This window comes from Pogona vitticeps, chromosome 5 (assembly GCF_051106095.1).
Source record: "Pogona vitticeps strain Pit_001003342236 chromosome 5, PviZW2.1, whole genome shotgun sequence".
Lineage (NCBI taxonomy): Eukaryota > Metazoa > Chordata > Lepidosauria > Squamata > Agamidae > Pogona > Pogona vitticeps.
In genome coordinates, this window is record NC_135787.1 from 113,263,852 (window position 1) to 113,287,969 (window position 24,118).

The window sequence follows — 24,118 nt, forward strand, 5'->3', positions numbered from 1 at the left end:
AAGCTCAATTTTAGTCCATTCCCAGTGATCACATACATTGGGAATGGAGTAAACTATAGTGTAATAACCCAGTGGTCTCCAACCTTGGGCCTCCAGATGTTCTTGGACTGCAACTCCCAGAAGCCTTCACTACCACCTCTGCTGGCCAGGATTTCTGGGAGCTGAAGTCCAGGAACATCTGGAGGCCCAAGATTGGGGACCACTGTACTAACCCATACCCCAAAAGTAGAAGCCCATGAAAGGGGCTCAAGAAATCCTGGATTGGGGTGCTCTGGGGGCAATTACATTGTGTGGTTGCTGGCAAAAAGAGTGAACTGATACATCCCCACAAGGGGTCAAACTGGGGGACAAATGCCTGTCTGAATAAGAGAAAACAAACATGTAGGAGATGGAGAAAGCATGTGACAGAATGAAAGTTCAGTTATCTCAGCCCATGACACACAGATTGGGATTAAAAGGCCCTCTTCTACTTTATATGTGATTCGGTTGCTTCAGTGTCATAGATATGATTTGACTCGTAGACATCCAAAGATACAGCTGAATCATTCCCTATTTTGTCTCCCTTGTTCTAACAGTCTTAATAAATTCAGTGTTTCCTTGATGATAAACTAGTATTATTGATTGGTTTTTAGACTGGCATTTGAATGACGTATCTTTCACATGTCACTTTCACATGACATCAACTGTTGCATATACCGTACTGTACTGTACAATTTTAACAATGAAGACTGTAAAAGATATGTGAGAGAGAAGTAAGGAGGGCAGGAAAGGGAACAGGTAGAAAAGCAGGGTGGCAAAATAAGTGAGCTCCGCAACAAAGCATGCCTTTTACAACGCCTCTGAGAAAATCCTAGGGAGAAGTAGAAGCTTGTGTTGCAAATGTTTCAGATAAGGTGTGCAGTATTTGGAGAAAGAATTCACTGTGCTTGAATGACTGAAATGTCTGCTTTAAGGCATTTTCCTGGTTTTCCTTGGAAAGAAAAGTCACTGTTGAGTCTGTAAAAGTTAAGCCAAAGGCTTAGAGTGTTTAATGGCAGTGTGAGTTAATGCCCTGCTTTACACCTGAAGATCTGTGCTTTTTCTAGCCAGCATTTATTAGTTTAACTCAGCAATAAAACTTACAGGTAAACACTGTTATGCTGTATGACAGCTGTGGTCCCAGGCAGAATCGAAAGAAATGCCCGAGATTACACAAAGCAGTGAAAGGGAACTGTTTGGGGCCATAATGAACGGGAGCATATGCTTTACTGGATTTCTTTGAAGAAAATAGATTTTATAAAGAGAAGCATTGATATTTGTGACCTTCTAGAGAAGGCATCAGGGCTTTGTAGAACTCTTTGATTTGCATGTTCATTTGTCTCCTAAAATACTGTAATAGCAATGAGCCTTCAAGTTGATTCTGACTTATGGTAACCCTTTTCAGGGTTTATTGAGTAAAGAGTATTCGGAAGTGAATTATCATTCCCTTCTTTTGGGGATACTTTAGGACTGTGCAGTTTTCCCAAGGCTTTACAGGCTGGCTATTCTCCCCAGAGCTATAGTGAGGAATCAAACTCCCAACCTCTGGCTCTGCAGCCCAATACCTAATTTACTGAGTTATCTAGTCTTCTGTATGCTAAAGCTAAAGGACTCTGGTATATGGACATTTGTGGGGTGGGAGATGTAATGCAGCATAGCTGGGATCTTTATTTTAATTTATAGTATTGACATGAGTATTTATTGATTTAATTATTCATTTGAAATATTTTTACTCCACCTTTCTCTATAAAAAGACCCAAGAGAGTTTATGGGATTAAATGAGATAAATAAAAACAATAAATTATTCAAATATTTTAAAAAGTATGGTATTTGGGTGGGTGTTTGATCAATAATATTTGCTTATCACTTCCAAAACCAAATGGATTGGGGATCCATTTTCCTAGTTTTAATTTAAGAACCTAATTATTTAAAACAAGATTAAAATAATTGATTAACAATGGGGAAATGTAGAAGGCATCATTTGAGGATCTGATAATCGTCTGGATCACAAGAGAAGTGGAGGAAGGATGTTACCGTTTCACATGGCTGTGATTCTGAGAGAAATCTCTTTTCTGCAGCTATTGCTGGATTTTCTCCTAAGACATATAATAGCTTCAGATAGGTCATGTTTATCCTGAATCCATTCTGTGTATGTTCTGTCTTACCTGTTATGTAGTCTTTACAACCAAGGAGTCCGATACTCAGTACTGTAGCAGATTGTAGTTACCTAAAACTCTGACTGAAATCCTGTTGCTAAGCATAGCAAGTCACAGCTAGAGAAGGCTGTGAGGATTTGAGGAGTAATTTCATAATTTCCAATGATTCAATGGGTTGTGACTTATTGGAGATAGATTAAGCTGCAGATAGAGTAAGTTGCAGATAGAGTAGGTTCATTTGAAGCACTGAATCACTGAATCTTACGGAGTCACTGAAACTTCTGGAAATGTTGATTTACCAAATCCCCACTGATTCAATGGGCCTACTTACTGCACTAAGAAGCAGGATTTCAGCTTCTGTGTACTATCACCACAGGCACTAAATATTTTATATAATTATTTCTAAACACTGTGGTTTTTAACTGTGTCAGTTTTATGCTTAATCAGAGGAAAACAGTGAAGGAAATTTCATTTTATTTTTTTGCCTGGACCAAAGTGCAGCTTTTCAGCTGCCTCTGAATAAATATGGCAAGTTTAGTTTAAATTTAAACATGGTGTGAGTGATTGCAGATGGTTTATTTATTTAAATTGTTCTCCGTTCAGATGAAATCTAAACAGAAAAGCACACAAGTTATCTCTTAAATCCAGACCAATGTTTTGGCAAAACTTGAGTGCAGATAGTATGTTTTTAAACAGTATAGAGAGAGGCGGAAAAGCTTGCAAATTGTGATTCTTTCAAACATGGCATGGAATAAAAATAGTTCTTTATATCCCAAAATGCTGTGCAGACATTACCGTTTCCATTGCACAGCAGCATTGCAAGGTATGTTGGAAAAGGAACTACTTTTTGGTTGTTGTCGGGTTTTGGGGCTGTTTGACCGTGTTCAGGGGCAGTCTGAAAAACCGAAAACAGCCATTGGATCCCGGCCATGAAAGCCTTCAAGAACACATTGAACTACTGTATCTTTTATACTGGAAGAAGGATTGAAAAGAGCTTGTGATGCATCAGTGGGCCCAAGGCTAGAACAATGAATTGAAACTAGAACAAGCCATCTTCCATTCAATGACTCAGGTGTGTATTGTGTAGTAAAAGCCAGCCAAGTTACTGTAGCACAAGTTTGCAAACAAACCACCCATATCTTTTCTTACTGTTGGCAGTGAGGCTAAAATAATAAAACAAATTAAATAGCTGCCCCTTTGTGACATAGGGATGGCTCTGAATGATCTACCGAATGGAAACGAAAAGCCAGTGTCAGCATCTGATTAGGGTAACTGACTCCATTGGGAGTGCCACAAAAATGTATAGATCTCCAAGGCAAACAGAACAGATTCTATGATTCGTCATTGACTTTATCCCAGTAAAGGGTTAATCCCAGAATGAAACCAGACAACCAATAACAAGCTTATGCAACTCATCTGGGCATCTGATTATAAGTGTCTTCATTGTTGCAATAATTCCAGACAACTCCAGAACTTGTTAATTCGTACAAGTTCTATTTATTTGCATCTTTTCTAGGTTCCATGCTAAAAAGTAGCAAATCCAAAAAATTTCAAAATGTTTCTTACAATTGAGAAGAAAAAACTGTAAGCACATATGCTTAAATTCAAAAATCCTACAGTTATGCAAAAACTGTAGGCTTAAAATACATCCTTGCAACTTGTAAAAAGATGCAGGTATTGAAACTTCAGTTATAGGCCATATTTAAGCCATGTATGAATCAAAGTACAAAAGCATTTAAATACAGGAGCTCATAGCCTATAAAGGCAGGTAATACATCTCTATAATATTTCATTTAAAAGTAAAAAAGCTTTAAAAGCTTTCTTAAAAATACACTAAATAACATCAGAATTCTTATAATAAGAAAATCCAAAATGAAAAGTGTTACTCAGCACTAAACATGTTAACACAAAGAAAAATATTTTCTCACCAAACCTTTAGCCAGTTGGAATAAATGGCTATATTATGTCCATTATCTCCTGGCCACTCTCAGAAGGTCTGTGTCTTCCCACTCCCTTCAGATAGAATCTCTCTCCATTTTATATCAGTATGAGAGAGATTTCTTTGTATGGCCTAGTGGTGCATCCTTGGTTTAGAAGTCTAGACGTTTAAAGGTTAGGATGTCTCTCATCTCAAGGCATTCTCTTCCCAGACTCAGCTCCTGGCATCTCTAAGACTTGGACTGCAAAGCTCCTGGCCATCAAGGTTGGATTAAATTTTCCCCTCCCTTCAGCATTACTGCATAGAATGATGTGATACACTGACAAGACAATACATTGGGGAGAGTACAAAACATTTGCATATTTCATTCATAAATACTACAGAATATTATATGATTTCATTCTCCTTTCAAAACTCAGTTACTATTAACCATGAAGCTAAACCCTTGTAAAACAAAGGACACCTTTGTTTCCCTTCTTTACTTGCTTATCAAGAAACAAAACTGTTGAAAATAACATTCATCCTTTTCTCCTTTCACACTATTCTGTAAACACTTCCGCTTTACAATACATTGCTATTCTCATTGGTTTAATACAAGTCTCCACATCCATTTTTGGGACATTTCTTTATTAATTAACATTATAGGTAAACATGACTCAAGTGGCAAAATAACATTCACTTCCATTTTTCCCTGGTTGTCTGTTTCATATGATGGAAGCACTCCATTGTTTGCCTTTTTCATCATGAAAACAGGCATGAAACTGAATGAGCTACTTCTGCCTTCTTTTCTTATCAGTTACTTGTACCAGAACAATTAGCTGGTTTTGTAAGGTGTTTAGGTTTTGTAATATAAAGTATCTTCAAATGTACTTTCACTTTTAATGCACCTTTCTGAGGCATATTTTATAAAGCAGTTTTCATTTTTAAGGCAAGACCTATGCACCTCATAAAATCATTTTTCTAAACTGTAATACCAGTTCACATTAGCAACCATGCCTGTGAAGTGGTGCTGTGTTATAAGACAGCTTTGGATTCTGTAAAGTAGGGATGGAAAGGATACTTATTAAATCCTGAATTTTCATAATTTTTTCTGAAGACAATGAGATCCTAAAGCTCTCTGAGATGATGATGATGATGAACTGCAGTGCTGGATCATCAAGTCCATCTCCTGTCAATGGGGCACAGTGGGGAATGGAACTCTCCACCTCTGGCTCCATAACCAGATACCTAAATCATGGAGCTATCCAACAAATTCTTTACATCCAGGTGAGATTGGGATACACCCTTTTCCTTTAAGAAGCAAAGCACACATACACAGTAAGCACTAAAGTAGGGATATGAATTTCTCTGTCTCTCTTGGTGAGAAACTGAGGGGGAAAAAACCTATTTTCTCCTCACAACTAGATTTCTCTGTGCAAGATTGGTTCATACAATTAATGTAGACATCCTTCAGTCTCGAGAGACGTGCTCAGAATAGAGGTCTTGGAACAGCTTCTAGTGTGGCTGAAAAGGCCAATACAAGAGTGATAATCCCTTCCACACTCCTTTACCTTTACCTTTACCTGGTTCATACATATCCCCAAGAAATCTCACAGGGTTTATTTTATGTTTCATGTTCATTTTTTGCCAACAAGAGACACCAATGTGAGTAGAACTATAATAATGCCTCACAGAATTTCCTGGGAAGGGCATTGAGCTTGGCCGGTGAAAAACAAACAAAACAGGGAAGGATCAGAATTTATTTTCGCAAGAAACTGAGAAATATTGTTGGTACGGGAACAAGTCTCAGAGAGAAGTCGGGCATGGCAAGACTTGGAAAATTCTCCCCTTTTTAAAAGGTTTTTCAAAGCTCTGTGGAGAAGATCTGGCCAGTTGTCAACAAACCATTTAGTACTTCAAATTCCTAACACAACTGTCACTCTAGTTTTGGCCAATTTGTGCAATTCATGTATGATTGTTTCACTCACCACCTGTGACTGTTGTTTTTGAATGATATATGTTTAGGTAAATTGGCTGTTTACTCGATGGAATGAATGTGTTGAGTGATAAGAAAGTGCTGGATAATTACCAGGCAAAACTGTTATGGCAGTTAGGAACAAGGTGAAATATGCTGCCATAGAGCTTTATTTTCATTGGTCGTTTCCCTAGCCCAATGAGAGAAGAAAGAGTATATAAGTGGGTGAGTATTAGAAATGATAGGTAGAGAAATGAGCGTTGCGCTAAATAGAATGAAATGGGGCAAGACAAATAGAGAGGAGGGTGGAGAGAGAGATAAAGTCAGAATTATGTAGGTTTGAATTTGGCTTAAGTTATATAAAAAGGTGTATAATATATATTTTCTTATCATTTTATTGTTTCACACATTCTTTAGTTTTCTGGCAGCAGTTGCCACATGAGTACCCATACTGTCACCTTGGCCACAACTCATCAAAGGTGGGAGGAGAAGAGAAGATGTTTCTGTATTAAAAGGTTCCTTGTGAAGGAACTAGTAGTGGCAGAGTTACCAAAAGGTCTGAATAAGTAACAAAATCTGGAGGTTGAAGAATGGGCCCTTGTGCCCCCAAAGTGTGGATACAACAGTTTAAGAGAACACATTGATTGTCAGATCAGGTAGTAGCAGATCTAAGGACAAGAGTCCCTATGTCCTGATTAAAAATGCCAACCTAGATGAGGAAGGCTTGAGGCCATTCTGCAAAGGTGTGAATTGTGCAGCTCTTTGAAAAAAGGGACAATTTATACGCAAAATTTAAAAATTTTGTGCAAAATGTTCTTTTCCCCCCTTCTTTCCTTTCTTCTTCTTTCTATTCTTTCCTTTTCTTTCTTTTTCTGGCTAATGAAAAAAACTGTGGTGAGTGTCAGGCAATTCCTGGTGATGAGAAAAATGTTGCAATTCCTCTTCCTCATGAGGGAAGTGCAGATTTACAACCCAAGCAAGTTCCAGGCTTGGAAGAGAGAAACTACAAGTCACAAGCTTGTTTTGTTTTTTTGGAGGGTGTCAGGACCTATGTAATAATAAGCCTCATGAGTTATGACAACTGGTACTCCAGTCCTTGTTTTGCTTCAAATGATGTGGTGAACCTGGTGTCAAGAAGCCAAAAAGCAAGGAATGAGGGGCTTGTTTTTGGGTGTACGTATGCATGTAGGCCCATTATGTCATTGGTGGTAACATAAATACAGGCATCATAACACTGAGATGGTCCTGATACCAACTTGGAATTAGTTAACCTGTGTCCCACAACTTTAAAACCACTTCAGAAACAGAAACCAGACTGTCTCCTCCTCTAGTGTTGTTTGCCCTCAGATTTGTCTCCTCACCTGGAGACCCAAAGAATCACAATTCCCGGCTATTCTGTAGTTTAGAGTCCAACCAGTGCCCATAAATCTTACAGCTCCATATTTCTAGAACATTCTAGACTTCTAGAATGTCACACTGACTGAAATCAATAAAACTTTCAAAAGCATGACTGTGGAAGCTGGAAGCTTTGTATAGTTTGGAAAAAGTTGTGTTTTCCCCAGTGGTTTGGAGTACTTTGCAGTGTTTTAACAATTTCCTGTTCAGCTCATATTTGCAGCAGGCTTAGTTTTGGTAGCAGTTGGTTTCTTTTTCTTTCTTTTTAAAGACAACACACACACACACACACACACACACACACACACACACACACACACACACACACACACACACACACACACACACACACACTTATTAGCTTCCTAACCTGAAGCTAGGCAAGGTGAGAAATGCTGCTGTATGAATGGACAAAAGAACTTTGAAAGCAGACTTTTTCCAGTATTATACTGAACAGAATTGAATGCCCTGCCTATGACCTGTCACCTTAACCACAGAGAAGATGGAAAAGTTATTCCATTCATGGCTAGATCACAAACTGAGTTAATTTGTTTTAAAGTCCTATTGGTTTTAGAGCCAAAGTCCATACTTAAATCACACCTACTAAGAACAGTGAGATTATTGTCTGCATCCTGAGGGTCCCATTTGATTCAGTGGAACCTACACCTTCTGTGTAGAGGTGCATAAGACTGTTCTATGAAGTCCTTAGTATTCTGTGGATCAGAATGAGAATGCTGAAAGGGTCACCAACCCAATCTGTCCAAGGTGCATCCATGTCCATTGAGACCCTAGCCATACTATGCACATGAGCATGTGGTGGCCCAGGTCCTCTTGCTGCTTGTGATGCACTGTTTCTGCTCTTTTTCTCCTCCCATCAATGCTATCTCTTGCTTCCTTCTCTCCTGTCACTGCCACCATCACTGCTACATTGCCCCACCTTGTAAGCTAGGGTGTTCACACTACACCAAACTTCTTTTCCCCATCCTTCTGAATGAAGCATCAATCATAGTCCAGACTTGCTTTGGGACAGGGGTAGAGGCCTGTCCCAAACCTATATAGAGAGGCCAGTGCAAATTTGCTTTCAAAGCTCATAGAACCATAGAATAATTGAGTTGGAAGTGGCTTATAAGGCCATCAAGTCCAACCCCCTTGTCAATGAAGGAATCCAAATCAAAGCAGATCTGACAGATGGTTATCCAAACTTCACTTGAATGCCTCCAACACTGGAGCACTCACCACCCCCTGAAGTAATTGGTTCCATTGTCATAATACTCTAACAGTAAAGAGATTTTCCTGATATTCAGCCTAAATCCTGCCTCTTCTCAGGTTGATTACCTTTCAAGATGTGTATCTCTCAAGAGAGAAATTTGCATGCAAAATATGTCTGTGTAAGGGAGACTTTAAGATATAAAAATGTGTGCAGATTCTCACACAACATTTTCAAAAAAGCATTTGCAAAGTGATACAGATAAAGAATAAAATGAACTTATGCAAACCTTATAGAAACCAAAGCTTATTTGTTCCTGTTTGTCAGAGAAAGCTTAAAGGTGGGGTTGTAGTCGGGGGGGCCCTTTGGAGAGCTCAAACTGATGGGCAGCCAAAATTTATTGCTCAGTGTTGGCATACAAAATAGCCATTAGACAATTCATATTTCCATAACTATTAGGCTGAAAGAATAAACAACAAAAAAAGAAGGCTTTATGAGCCTCCCTAAGAAAGCCCATTTAAAACATGGGCACAAAGGGGACAATAACTCTTAGTTCTAAACAGTATGACAGGGAATGAAAATCAATTCCTTTGTTACATGGCAGAAGCCTTGATCATGACACATATTTAATTAAGCTTTGACGTTCATGTATTTTATGAGCAAAGAAGCCCACATTTCATTTTCTTTGTTATAAAGAAGCTTTTTGGAGGGTACCCCACCTAGCATAGTGTTATAAAAGATTATAAATGCACTTGTGGGTAAAGGGTAATGTTTTTTTTCCATCATACCAGTATCTCAGGTTATTAAAATATTAAAATAAAGATTGTTTTTTCTTAACTAAATGAAGGGATAGCACATACATATAATAAGCCAAACCGAAGGCTTGTTCACACAATTACATGTGTGGGAGAATCTTCATATAATGCAGAAGTGGATATCAGAGCTTGCAAACATTACTTTTTAAAGCTGTAATTTCTGGAACCCTCAAGATTCTGAGAGAAAGAGGACACTTTTCTATCAGTCCCACCACCCTCACAGACACTTGGTTAGGACATGGCAGAGAGCCTTCTCTGTTGCTCTGGAAAGCAACAGAAAAGCAGCTCTCTCAGACTCTGGAACTCCTGCCCACAGGGAGTGAGGCTGACCCCATCTTTGCTGTCCTTCCACAAGTAGTAGAAGACCTTTCTCTTCAGGCAGGCTTTCCCTTAGTGACTGGCTGTCTGAGAGAGTTTTTAAATGGTTTTGTTGTGCCTTGTTGCTTTCAGTTGCACTTTTAGTATTGATTTTATTTACCATTTTTAATATAATATTTGTTTAATTCTTTTTAATGTTTACATACTCACTGTTTTTGGCTTTTACATATTGTCTTTTTAATTATGTAAGCCATCGAGGAGAAAGGCAGAGTAAAAATATTTCAAATATATAAATAAATAAAAAACTATAATGGTTAGCTCTATGCTTCGGTGGATGCACCTATCCTATCGTGTGAATGCTTTTTGTGTACTTTTGGCTTACACACTCCTCCAAAAGAAAAAGAATTTCACACGTCTCAATCTCTTATGGATGGATCTGAGCTCCAGGTTATCTTATGTAAACAGTCAAGATAGTGTGGAAGTCAACTCTGAGAACAGCGGAAAGCCAGAAATGCTGCTGCCCTCACTTGCGAAACATCTTAATCCTGGGACTTTTAAAAAAAAGATAAACCTCACAGGGGTACATTGCAGCAGCATACTACTAATTGGAGAAAGGGTATTTAATTTTTCTGCACTGGTTGAAGTGATAGATGAACAAACTGGCAGCATCACAAGCTTTTTCATTCCCTACAGTGTCTCTGTTTGGATGGTGTTACTCTATGAGAGGAGACTTTTCCAAAGGTACTGCTGAAGAGTGGGAAAGACAGCAGCCAGACCAATGTGTTGATTAGTAATGTCCTCTCTCATGTCATCTGGGCATATGTAGATTTTCTCTTTCCCTTTGAAAATGTCCCCCCCCCCTTTTCACACCACTGGTGTCATCAATGCGTAGGAAAAGCCGAACTAGCAATTTCAATTTAGTTAAGAGGATGCTTGACCCCTTGTTTGTGTTAATTTGTACTGAGGCTCAGAGCACCACAACTGCAGAGATGTCTGCTTTCACCTCAAGGGAAAAATGCTTCATGGTGCTTGTTCCCTATGCATGAAATGTAGTCTTTCCCTGTGCAGTATTAACCTGTGCTGGCTACTTTGAGCATGGAAATGGTTTTAGCAGTGATACGATAACATGAGATACTGATGCTTTTTGTTTTGTTTTTTGAACACTTGATTCAAAAATCAGAATTGGCATCATGCCTCACAGGAAGGGGTAGTTTTGTTTTTATTTGTTTTGTTTTTAATTTGCCACTCCAGCCCAAATCTCCTACCACTAACTTCTTTTTGTCTTACTAGGAAAGCATCCATTGGCAAATACAGTAGCAGGAACTTCATTTTGGCAACTGAGAACTGGGCACAGACCCCTTCTTATATTGTGTAGTACTGATGCCGTCAGACACCCTTGTGATTTCTGTATGGACTCTTTAAAACCTACAGATACATGAAGGGTGTTCATATATTTTACCCGTCCTCTCATTTTTGACACAGTTATTCCAGTGTTCCTACAGAAAACAGCCTCCAACAGTGTATGAGAGACACAAGTATTTATCTTCTATTTTTTGTTTAAAGCAATAAGAGTATTAAGTAACTGGATTTATTAGTCAGATTTCTGAGTGCCTAAGTGTCAGTGGTATTGACTTAAATCACCACAGGAAAGCCAAGACTTCATTCACTGACCTTTTTGAACAGCGAGAACAATGGGAACTCTTGTGGAGCAAGGGTCAGTCTGTATTTACTGAAGGAGTACACTAAAGCTTTGTTTTGATTACTATGCAAAAATATAACTTGCAGGAGAGCTAAGAAGCTTAGCTTTCTGATGGCTGTTTGACATGCAGACTCAAATGCTCTCCTTGGTTACATTCCTAGATTTGTAAAGCAGGCAACTTTGCATTGTTGTGGAGGAGATCAAAGTTGCAGACTTGTCCATCTTAAAGTGGGGAATGGAGGGGGGGAGTTGTATGAATAAACTCTCACAAATTTAGCACTATCAATTTAAAAGAAAAGTAATCAGCGGGTCCTAATTCATAATCAGTTGAGTGTGGTGGATAAAGTGAGGGACTAGAAATCAGGAGAATTCCCCACTCAACCATGGAAACTAATGTGGGGGTGGGGAGAAGGGTAGTGATACTGTTAAGACCACTCCTGAAATATTTCACATACCTTGAAACCCCTGTCAAGGTTGCTTTAAGTTGGGTGTGACTTTGTGGCACACTAGACCGAATCCTAGAGCAAAAAAATGTGTCCTTTTATAACAGCTAAAGAATAGTAATTAATTCTGGTTCTAGCAAGTATGGAAGACTTTATGTGGCAGTTGCTAAGATTTATTACTTTAGCCGTGGCTTGCTGGTCATTTGTTTTTCACTTTATACAACTGTGAGATGTAAATATCAGGAAATCTAATTTTGTTGACAGCTTTGTGCTAGAATTCAAGACATAACATCATAACAGTGTCTGCAAAATCCTGTCCTTAGCAAAGATCAGGAAGAGGTTCCAGTTGGCTTTACACTCACAACAGCTTCCCAAGGATGAGAAGAGTGTGAGGCTCCAGATGCTGGTGGACTGCAATACCCATAAGTCCTAGCCAGCATAGCTCATGATGGGGAACACTGAGATTTGTAGTTCAAACACATATTAGCCTTTCCTTTCCTTTGGCAGTAGGAGGAACAGAACAATGTCTGTTTCTGCCCCATGTCAATGCTACTTTTCTGTTCTCTTAAATTGCTTCAATTTTATCTTGCATAAACCTGCATTTTTGGAAAATGTGCCTGTCTGAATTGAGTAAAATTGTATTTAAATATGTATTTTTAAAAATATTTCACCTTAAAGTACATATAGTATTAGGATAGTAAGTCAGAGAGTAGGCTCATTTGAATCTGTGGAACTTAAAGAGGAGTTGGCTCATTAAATCCCTCCTGATTCAAAGGGTCTGCTTTGGTGCAATGAACTACACTAAGCAACAGGATTTTGGGTACTGGCTCACAAATTAATCTAAGAGGTTTAGATCACATCAGTTCATCTTGGAATTCATAAAAATCAAGGACAAAAGTACTGTGTTGAAATCAGTTTGTGCACAAGGAAGAGGTAGCACTGTTGCACTTACAGCAGATCTCAGCAGCTATGTAAAACCATCTCTTGTGGTCTTGTGTGAAATCTTTCTTTCTTTCTTTCTTTCTTTCTTTCTTTCTTTCTTTCTTATTTATTTATTTATTTATTTATTTATTTATTTATTTATTTATTTATTTATTTATTTATTTATTTAAATTTATATCCCGCACCACATGGCAGCCAGGCCTCTCTGGGCAGCTAACAACAATATAGGGAGGGAAAAATTTAAAAGATTATAAAAATAAGTTAATACATAGCAAATCCGAAATTAAAACCTCTGGCTGTAAGCGAGGGTGCCAGACGAATCTCAGTCGGCCGGTTGTTCCATAGGTGGGGGTCAACTACCAAGAAGGCCTGGTTTCTAGTTCTTTCCCTCCGTGCCTCCTTCAGGGTCAAGGCCCTCAACCGCTCTGCCTGTGAGGAACGGGTATTACGGACAGATCTGGCTGGGAGCAGGCTTTCTGACAGGTACCTAGGTCCTAAACTGTTTAGGGCTTTAAATGGTATCATCATAACCTTGAAGTCAATGCGGAAATGAACCGATAGCCAATGAAGGGTGGCCAGAGCGGGGGAGATGTGCTGAACTTTCTTCACCCCAGTTATTAATCTGGCCACTGAATTCTGGACCAGTAGAAGTTTCCACATCAGCCTCAAGGGTAGCCCCATGCAAAGAGCACTGCAGTAGTCTATTCTTGAGATTACAAGGGCATGAACCTTGCTCTTTGTGGGGAAAGTCACTCCCCCAAAGGAGAGTTTCCCAACCCATTGATGCCGGGGCCACCCATGTGCAAGATTTCCGTCTTGTCTGGATTCAACCTCAGTCCATTTGCCCTCATCCACCCCAGAACGGCATCCAACCAATGTTCAAGGCACAGAACAGTGTCCACTGCAGTAGGAGAAAAGGAGAGATCTGTCTGTCATCAGCGTACTGATGGCACCGAGCTCCACAACTCCGGATGACCTCACCCAGCAGCCTCATATAGATATTAAATAGCATTGGCGAGATGATCAACCCCTGCGGAACCCCACAATTGAGGGTCGAAGTCATCTCATCAAGCTGCACTTCCTGGGTACAGTCCTCCAAGAAGCAACGGAGTCACGCCAAAGCAAGACCACCGATCCCCAGCTCGGAGAGCCGCCCCAGGAGGATATTGTGGTCAATGGTATCAAAAGCCGCTGAGATATCGAGGAAGACCAACAAAGACATATTGCCTCCATCAGCCTACCTCAGGAGGTCATCCTGCAGGGCGACCAGTGCTGTTTCTGTACCATGCCACGGCCTGAAGCCCGACTGTAACAGATAAAAGGCGTCAGTTTCCTCCAGAAGGGCCTGGAGCTGATCAGCTGCCACCCTCTTGACCACTTTACTCATGAAAGAAACATTGGTGATGGGCCTATAATTCCCAATTTTGTCCACCACCAAATTAGGTTTCTTTCAAATGGGCCTAATGAGTGTCTCCTTGAGGGCAAGGGGAACCATGCCCTCCTGGAGAGACCCATTAATTATTGTGGTGGCCTGTTCTGTTGTTACCGGCCCTTCTGCTTTGATGAGCCAGGCCAGGCAAGGGTCTAAGGAGGAGGAGGTGCCACAACAGCACACAAGCAGCCTGTCCACATCATTGGACATCACAGGTTGAAAACAAGTTAATCTCACTGGGCAAGACGATGCACTGGACATCTGAGCTTGATCTACTGTCTGTAAAAAGCGATCAAGGTCCCAGCGGATGACTTTCACTTTAGATTTAAAAAGTGCCGCAAATTGGTCACAGGAGATACTAGAGGGAGGCCTATCACTGTGGCCAACTCTGGATAGATTGCATACTATATGGAAAATTTCCGCCCCCTGGTTGTGAGCTTCCCTTATCCAGTCAGCAAAGAATGCTCTTCCAGCAAACTTTACCCCAGCTAAGTAAAGATTAGACATGATCCTGGCAGTTTTTAAATTAGTTTCCATTGGGGCCCTTCTCCAGATGCTCTCTAGCCTTATCCGATTACGCTTCATAGCCCGCAGCTGCTGGTTAAACCAGGGAATTGGTTGGGCTCAGCAACAGAGAGGGTGTTTAGGTGCGATCATGTCGACCACCCTGCTGGCGGCAGAATACCAGCCATCCACCAGGGCATTGACAGGAACGTAAACCAAGTCAGCCAGAATCCCCCGCATGGTATCTTGGAATCCGTCAAGATCCAGTAACCTGCTGGGTGGGGTGGACCATCTTAATGAGTCCAAGCTCCCCATGGGAGGAAAGTGCCACTGAGAGGCTGCATTTAATTACGTGGTGATCTGACCATGACAAGTGGGCTGATACCAAGTTGGCCACCATCAGAGCACACTCTCTCTGCTCAGCAGCAAAGACCAGATCCAACATATGGCCGCCCACATGGGTAGAACCGTTGACTTGCTGGGTCAAGTCCAAGGAAGCCCTGGTTTCCAGGAACTCATGATCTGTGGGCCTGAAACCTCAGCCTCCGCATGAATGTTGAAGTCCTCAAGAACCAATAGTCTGGGAGACCTCAACAACAACACGGAGATGAAATCTGCCAGCTCCGGCAGGGACTGTGCTGGATTGCGGGGAGCGCGGCAAGCCAGCACAATCCCAAAGCCACCCCTGGCCCCAAAAGACATGTGGATAGCCTCTAGACCTGGGCTTACCACAGAGAGCCTAGCAGTCTCAAAGATATCTTTATAAACAATGGTGACTCCCGCCCGCCCACCTGGTCTGCCCTGGTGTTAGATGGCATACTCAGGTGGGCATATGAGGGAAAGAGTAGCTCCACCCTCAGCACCCACCCATGTCTCAGTTATACAGGCCAGGTCTGCCCGTTCCTCCAGGATCAAGTCCTGGATGAGTTGGGTTTTGTTGTGGGCAGACCTGGCATTTATCAACACCAGGGTCAGAGAGGGAGGTTGGCTAAACTGGTTACCTAGGTTCGAACAGATGGCAGCAGAGCTAGAAGAGGGGACAGCCTTCAAACTTCTGTCCGCTTTACTTCTACGTTTGATTGCTACTGTGCCAACACCATATCTCTCCCTGCCCGTAATTACCCGTATATTTGAAGCATCCTCGCTGGAGTAACAGGCATCCCACTCCATTATAGGAAGAGGAGGGAGTAAGGAAAAACCTTGCATCTGGCCAGAGAAGGAAACGTTAGAGCCGGGGATTGGAACCAAGTGCCAGATTCGGGATCTTCTGAAGCAGCCAGCACTCCCTCCAGCACCAAATCTCCCCCTCCCTGTCACCACTGATATTCCATTGCATTAAAATTGCACTAAAAAGGCAAATCCAAATGCTGAGCCACTCTGGGACACAGGGAGGGAAATGGTGGCTGATGTTGTTCATGCCGATCTTCAAGGAATCAGTGTTCACCAGTTAACAAGGCTGAGCAGATCCAGGGAAAACACACCAGGTAGTCTCACAGATCCAGGTGTTGCCTCAGGCATAACTTTAGCTGTCCTCATCTTCCACTTCCACTCAACCTCAGCCAGCTGGGATGCCACCACCCAAGATGGCCCCCATGTCTGATATGCTCTCACCATTTCAGCCCAAAATGCTCTCACCATTTCACACAGGCAGGGCTCCAACACAGCTCCTCCTTCATCCTCTCCATTCAGCTTTCCGGTCAACAATAATCTCAGCCATTATCTCTGCCTTCCACACAATAGTCTGCAGAAAAATATCCATTTCATTGTCTCTCCCCTGGTAAGATAGATCAGAACAGCAAAGCACTAAAAACAGAGCTTGATGTTTATAAGTTTCACAATGGTATAATGGCTATGATTACTTCCTGTATTCCTCAGAATTGCATTCCCAACACACACAGGGAGAGGACATTTGCGTTTGTACTTTGAATTACTATCCTCATTGTCAGTAGTAGGAGTTTTGTGATCTAGGTGTATTCACAACACTGAACAGCAAGAGTCCAATCCTCAGCAAATTTAGAAAATTACAATATCACTCCGAAGTAACTGGAAATGAGTAACTGGTGGGGAGGCGGAGAGAGGAATCTCTGATCATACCATTCTACTCCCATACAATAGAGTCACATAATTTAACAACAAAACATTTATCTATTTAAGAGCTTTAAAAATCATTTTGGAAACATAATAATTGTTCAAGAGAATTTATTTGCCCAGTCTCAATGCATTCTAACTGATTCACATCATAGCAGTATTGGATTAAATGTGCTTCTATGGCATACTTTTAATTGATCCTGGCTCAGGATGTTCTCATTGTTCTGTTTTGTATATGATGTGTTTTAAAAGGCACAGCCGTAAATAATAATTCCCATTAAAAGAACAGGGCTCTTTGGGTGAATGGGTAAAGTTATTCCAGATGCTTTATGACTATGGCTGGTTACTGTAAGAGCAAGGCTCTCAGTTTGTGACAGGAAAAAATGACTTTATTCGTGCTTATATTGCTAGCCATCGTACAAAACCTTTGTGGTTTTATTGGTGTCATAACTCTTTTATCACATTATGATTGTACAATCAAGGAAAGCAAATTAAGCCGTGGTTTATCTTTCATTTACAGAACTGCAGGAGACCAGGACCTCTCAGTTTTATGCTCTTTCCCATCACCCTCTAGACTACAGGATATTGGTGATGGATGAAGATCAAGACCGGATCTATGTCGGCAGCAAAGATCATATTCTATCTTTGAATATCAATAATATAAGCCAGGATCCTTTGAGTGTAAGTCCACAGGGTGCTTTGGGAAACTAGGCTTCTCTTTTGTTATTGTTATTCTTATTCTTTTAATCATCTTTTTAATGGAAGTATTTTGCTTCCAAGAAGGGGAAACCAGCATACTTCATTATGCCATTTTCAGGCAATGTTGTCAGTCCATACTTTCATTGAAGATTTGCTATGTGTAATACTAGAAAAAAGTAGTGCGTTCAGACTGTTATCAGTGCTGGGCAATGTATCACCTATGAGGCATTTTTTTCAAGGAACTCAGAGTTATAATCTGAAGTTTTAAGAAGATGGATATGCACAGGATGAGAACTGGAACCAGAAGTGTTTCAAAACTTGTTATTGGTTAGCCTATTCTCCTCCATTCCACTTTATTTTAAGAAGACATCACCGAGTTGCTCAAGAAATTATTTCCTTGGAATAGGGCAAGAGAAATGCCTCTGAGCATGTACAGTGAGCCTTTACCTAACCTATGTCTCTCTACACACAAACCAGGAGGATATTCAGTTTAATCATATGTCTAAGCAAGATTTTAGCTCGATTCAGTTCTTAAAGCAGTTTAGAGGAGGGGCTATGTTTTTCAGTATATGGCTGGGCTCACAAGCCTCACCCCAGCATTTTTCCTCTCCTTTTTTTCCTAGATGTCAAAAATATGTTGTTTTCCTTTAAATTAACAGAAAGTTGCAACGTGTTAAAAAGTGTCATTTTCTGTTGTTCACATTGTGTTCTATAAAATGTTCTATAAAAACAGTGTGATTTATTTTGGTCATTAACATAATCCTATACTATAAACGTGAAGGTACATATCCAAATTTGATAAACGTCACACACCCACAGACTCACATGTGTATACATACAAGCACACAGATATCTAGAGCTGACATTGTCAGGCTTGAAGGAGATAGCGTGGTGGCAGCAATGGCTCAGCTTGATGAGAGCAGGACCTTGGGCCACCACTCTGATATGACCAGGCTTGTTATTGCTAGTATCCACTGGGCTCCATAGCCATAATATAGATGAACCTCAGCTATTTTACAGAGATAAAGTTGGGGGGAGCATGTGTTTGTTTACCTGGAGTATTCTTATTCCTATACTGAGTTTTCTTTTGGGGTGGAGTTAACAGAACACTTAATTTCACTGTGGAATCAGGTTTTTTGTAGACAAACTGGAATTTAGACATACCAACAGTTTCTACCTGACATGTATGGACCATGGCAGATATGAATTTACTGCATGAGTACACACACTAACAGTATTTTAAAAGGGATCTTCAAATCTCCTAAAAATAGGAATGGATAAAGCAGAAGGGCTTTGGTTGGCCATTGTTTTAAAAGGAAAAGCAGCTGGCCCATTCTTCTGGTTGACTGGTTGCAATAAAAACTTTCACACACAAATCTCCAACTGCTTGCCTGCTTCTTCCCACCTCATTATTCTGGGCTGTGGAGAATTGTACCTATAGAATCTCTGCTGGACTTGATGTTGCCTTGAAATATTTCCTCCCTCAGAATGCCAACTTTCTATTGTACCTTTACTTTTACTTTTATTTTGAAGGGAATGAAAACAGACCTTAAATTATGTTTAAATAAAGGCACCAATGTGTTTTTGTATAGAAGTGCACATACTGTTCCTCAGAGGTTATTAGTCATGCCCTGTTCCTGTTGAAATCAGCAGGGTTCAAGTTAGCCGCAGGTAAATTTTTCCTCTTGATTTTGATCCAAACTTACCTGGATTGTAATTCATTTTAGAAGTAGATTTTTTTCCATAAACTGAAAGAATCCTATCAGTCTTTAGGGTGCCACAACATTTTGTCTTTTGATTTCTCTTCCTCCCATATTGTGTCCAAAATCCATCAACAAGGCAGCAGCTACTGTAGCATCTGTGCTGTTCACTTTATTTGTGCAAAAACTGTCCTCAGAAATGTCAAAACTGACATAAAATCTCTCGCTCTCTCAGGCAGGAAGAAACATTTTGTTTTCCCTCATTCTTGCTTGGGAGAACAAGATCAGGATTTGCATCTCTCTTGTATTCACATAGTCGTTTGTGCAATCATGATTTTATCACTTCCAACACTATAAAGAAATTATGGATTTACAGAAATCTGTTTCTCTGTGCAGAATGAATGTGCTGAAATACCAAAATATGATTCAGAAAGAAAATAACTTCTGCCTATCCTTATAAGAACAGTAAGTGGATTTGTAGCTCTGCGTATTATTGGCAGGTTACAATATCACCAGACTTTAGGCTCATACAAACTGGAATAAGTCCAAGAGCCATATAGAACTGACACTTCCTCATTAGTCATAGCAACTGTGTTTCTATGCTACTGATTTGTCTGTCTCTGGAATCCTATATTATTGTTCCTTATCTGGCTTGTGCAAATCCCCTTGAGTGTCTTGTTCTCTAGGGGTTTTTTTTTTGAAACACTTTCTCCTTCCTTTGGAACACTTCCTTCCCCCACCCACCCACAAGCAGGAATTCTAGATTCATCTCAAAACATTGATTAGTGAAATCTGGTGTCACCTATTGTCATTTTTGCCCAAAAGGTAAAGAGAGCACCTTTCCTAGGACTTCCAGTAACACAATCATAACTGAGGGTGAGGGAACTGGGGCTTTGAGCTACAGCACTGACATTTAGTGAATGTAGAAATTTGTGCTGGAAGGGTAAATGCTTCCTACTTGCTCTGAGTGCCATACCACTTCCTGCTGTTCTTCCTTGGACAGAAGGAAACACAGGACAGGTGAACTAACAGAATCAATATGGCCATTTCTCTCTTGGATCCAGACATTCCTTATCATTCCTTCATCTTCTCCCCACATATACCAGTTTAATAAGAACAAAACTTAACCAATAGGACACCAAATCTCCAGACAGTAACATTTCTAGCTAAAGTTCTGTCCAATAGGTGATCCATGGCTGGGGAGACTGAGGTAATGCCTTGATTAGCTGGTTGAGTTCATGTGTCTGCAGAGAGATGCAGAACTCCCACCCACTGACCCCCAAAAATTCTCATTGATCTATTTTATCTGGTTTTGTTCTTGTCTAGATTCTAAATCTGTATAAGAGCACATCTAAGTTTTAAATAATATATTGCCTTAGTGAAGTTTAGTGGAAAGCCTTGGCTAGATTCATATACAACTTTATAGCTGACTTTGCGTGTTGGTGTTCAGTACAGGCAGATTGGAGGAGACTCAAGATGTAAAGAGCAGTCCCCCAGACATGAGAGGAGTAAAATACTGACAACTGATGATAACCTGACTGCTTAGCTAAGTTGTCTTTTGAACCAGCTAAAATTTCTGAACAGTCTTCAAAGGTGGTTCCACATATGGTGCATTGTTGTAATGCAGAAGGGATGTAAATAAGGCATGGGCCATCATAACCAGATTAGATATATCAAGGAATGGGTGCAACTTATGCACTACCTTTGAGTATGCAAGTTGCTTCTTGATCTTTTGGCAAAGAACAAAGAAGACAAATGCAGTGCTGTCCACATCTGGAACCTGGGCATCTAGGGTAAGGTCTGAGGCTAGGAGCAAATCCAAATTTTGAATCCTATCCAACAGAGGCTGTTCTCTGATCTGCCCTTTGAGTGACCTGGAACACCTCTTTCTTGTCTGGATTAAGCTTTCCAGCCTCATCTAGGCCATTACTAATACCAGACAGAAGTCTAAACTGTAACAGCTTCATTGGAGCTGGGTGTCATCAACATACGTCTCCCTGTTTTATTTCCCATATTGAGTATCATGGGGGAAACATTGAACCCTAAGGGACATCACAGGCCAACAGAGACCCCAACACCACATCCTGAACTTGCCTCTCCAGGAAAGACTGGAGGCATTATAATACAGTGTCTCCAGATTCCTTCTTAGAGTGACAGCCTAGGATAACCTAGTTGATGGTATAGAAAACTGCTAGGGGTCCAGCAGAACAGAGACACGTTTCCCCTGTCCAGTTTGTGGTGTATGCCTTCCATGAAGGGGACTAAAGCCGCTTCTATCCCTTAGTTAGGCTTGAAGCTAGACAGAAATGTATCTAAATGATCTGTGTCATCCAGGAATACCTGGGACTGAGAAGCTACCACATGCTCCCATACTTGCAAAAAATTGACCAATGTTTGTCTAGCACAGTGGTTCTTAACCTTTGTTACTCGGATGCTTTTGAACTGCAACTCCCAGAAACCCCAGTCAGGACAGCTGGTGGTGAAGGCTTCTGGGAGTTGCAGTCCAAAACTTCTGAGTAACCCAAGGTTAAGAACCAGTGGTCTAGCACAATGGGGTTCAACAGCAATCTTGCAACTGCTTTCTCTGGCCATGTTTGAACCCTGCCTTGCTGCAAGGGGGCATTCACTCACCATTCCCCTTGACCCCTTGCCCAGTCCGCATTGGCTACTTCAACAAGCCAGGAAAGGCAAGGGTCAGAAAAGACATGGTGTTTATCACCTCTCCAAGAATTCTATCCATGTCTTTGGGCTGCATAAAATGAAATGTATCCATTACAAAAGGATAAAAGGGGGGCAAAGTTACATCCACAAGACCTTCATCAACTGCAGTTACAGTGGAATTGAGAGATTTTGTCTGCAAATTCCTCACAACAGGTTGTTCAGAGGTTTCCATTCCATTCTTGTGGCAAGTTTGGGTCAGGTCCACTGGACGGCTCTGTCCGTATGTAATAGTGGCGAGGAGGAATAACTTCTTCAACATTGATTAGATCTTCCAGTGAGTTTTGTCCCATGCTTGGTTGGATCTTTTCTGCCATTGCCACTTTCGTCTCCATCACACTCATTTAATCACCATCAACTCTCATGTAAACCAAGGGTCATAAGGTGCCATATTTGCTTTCCTGTAACTTAAAAATATTATTTTCCCCATTAATTGCCTAAAATGGAAACTGCTAGGAATTAACTGCATTTATTTTTCTGCTCTTGGGTGTGTATTCTAAGGGGATTCATCTCAAATCTAATGTTTATTTAAATACTAGATAAACCTCTTGGGCTAACTTCAGCTGGAAGCTTAGCAGCATATTTTCTTATAAGATATCCTGCATTTCATATTTGGCATCCACAATGAACCACTTTGAAAACATCCTTCTTGATACAACATTAGTCGTTTTGTATTGTTGACTTGGACTTTTGAACAAATTAACAGTTGGAAGCGGCTGAGAATTTTTTAAAAAGAATTGTATAACTTTTAAAAAAATCAGTCTACTGTCCTCATCAGTTTCATTAATAGAAAATCAGACTTGGAAAGCAGTTTTGTATTTTTCAGGATGTAAGTTCTGAATGTAGGTCACCCTCCTCAAGAAACCATAGGCTTTTATAGGGGAGGTTCAAATTCCTTGTCTGGAGGCTGTACTGCAATGGATGCAGGAGAATGGACTGAGACAGAACCCGGACAAAACGGAGGTCCCGAGGGTGGGTGGCCCCTCCATTGGTGATTTGGGAAGCTCCCTCTCTTTTGGGGGGTGACTCTCACTGCAAAGAGTGAGGTTCGCAGCTTAAGCATCCATCTGGATCCGGCACTCACCATGGAAACCCAGGTGGCATCAGTGGTCTGCTCCGCCTATTTTCATCTGTGGCGAATTGCCCTATCTTGATGGTGGGGCACTCACCACTTTGGTCCATGTGCCTGTAATCTCGAAATTAGACCACTGCAATGCGCTCTACGTGGGGCTATCTTTGAGACTGATGCAGAAGCTTCAAATGGTGCAGAATGTGGCAGCCAGACTTATTAATGGGATGCAAAGATAGCAACATATATCCCCCACTCTGGCTGCCTTGCATTGGCTGCCCGTTCGCTTCCGCATTGATTACAAAGTGTTAATGATAATGTAAAGCCCTAAACGGTTTAGGTCCTCATTATCTAGAGGAACGCCTTCTCCCACCTAGATCTACTCGAATCACTTGCTATAGCCAGGAAAGACGGCTGAGGGGCCTAACGCCGTGGGAGGCCTGGAAAGAAAGAACAAGAAACCGGTCCTTCTCAGCAGTGGCCCCTCGACTTTGGAACAGACTCCCATTAGTGATCTGCTTGGCTCCCTCGCTGGGTGTTTTTAAGAGCCAACTTAAGACCTGGCTCTTTAGGCAAGCCTTCCCCCATGTCACTTCCTGATTTTTATTTTTATTTCCACGTTCAATCCTGATTTCTATCTTTCCATTTTGAATGTTACCAATATTGCTGTTTAAATTGTTCCTTTTAATTGTGGTTTTTATGCTATTTTATTGTAAGCCGCCCAGAGTAGACGTAGTCTAAATGGGCGGGGTGTAAATTTAATAAATAAATAAATACATCCATCAACCAGCTCTTATGCAAATGTATTAAAGTGACAAGGAAGCAGAATATCCAGATCACATTCTCTAATTATGTGCAACTTATTTATGTATTATTTTATTTCGTTACATTTATATGCCTTCATTCTCCAATAATTGGGACGCAAAGTAGCTTATAGGATGGTTTAGAAACAGAGAGATTAGAATACAATAAAATGGCAAACATTAAAATAGAATTAAATTGAGTTATATAATTAAAATGTA

At 40.7% G+C, this 24,118-nt stretch overlaps 1 protein-coding gene across 3 annotated transcripts in view; it reads left to right on the forward strand.

Annotated features, from left to right (window-relative positions):
* Window positions 1–24,118, forward strand: part of SEMA3C (semaphorin 3C) — a 174,824-nt gene that overhangs the window by 65,240 nt on the left and 85,466 nt on the right. For 2 of the 3 annotated variants that reach the window (XM_020790016.3, XM_073000725.2), the window contains exon 3: window positions 17,431–17,591. The exons of the other annotated variant lie outside the window; for it this stretch is intronic. In XM_020790016.3, coding sequence (XP_020645675.3) covers window positions 17,431–17,591 — 161 coding nt within the window. The remainder of the gene's footprint in view (window positions 1–17,430; window positions 17,592–24,118) is intronic. 3 annotated transcript variants of the gene reach the window in all.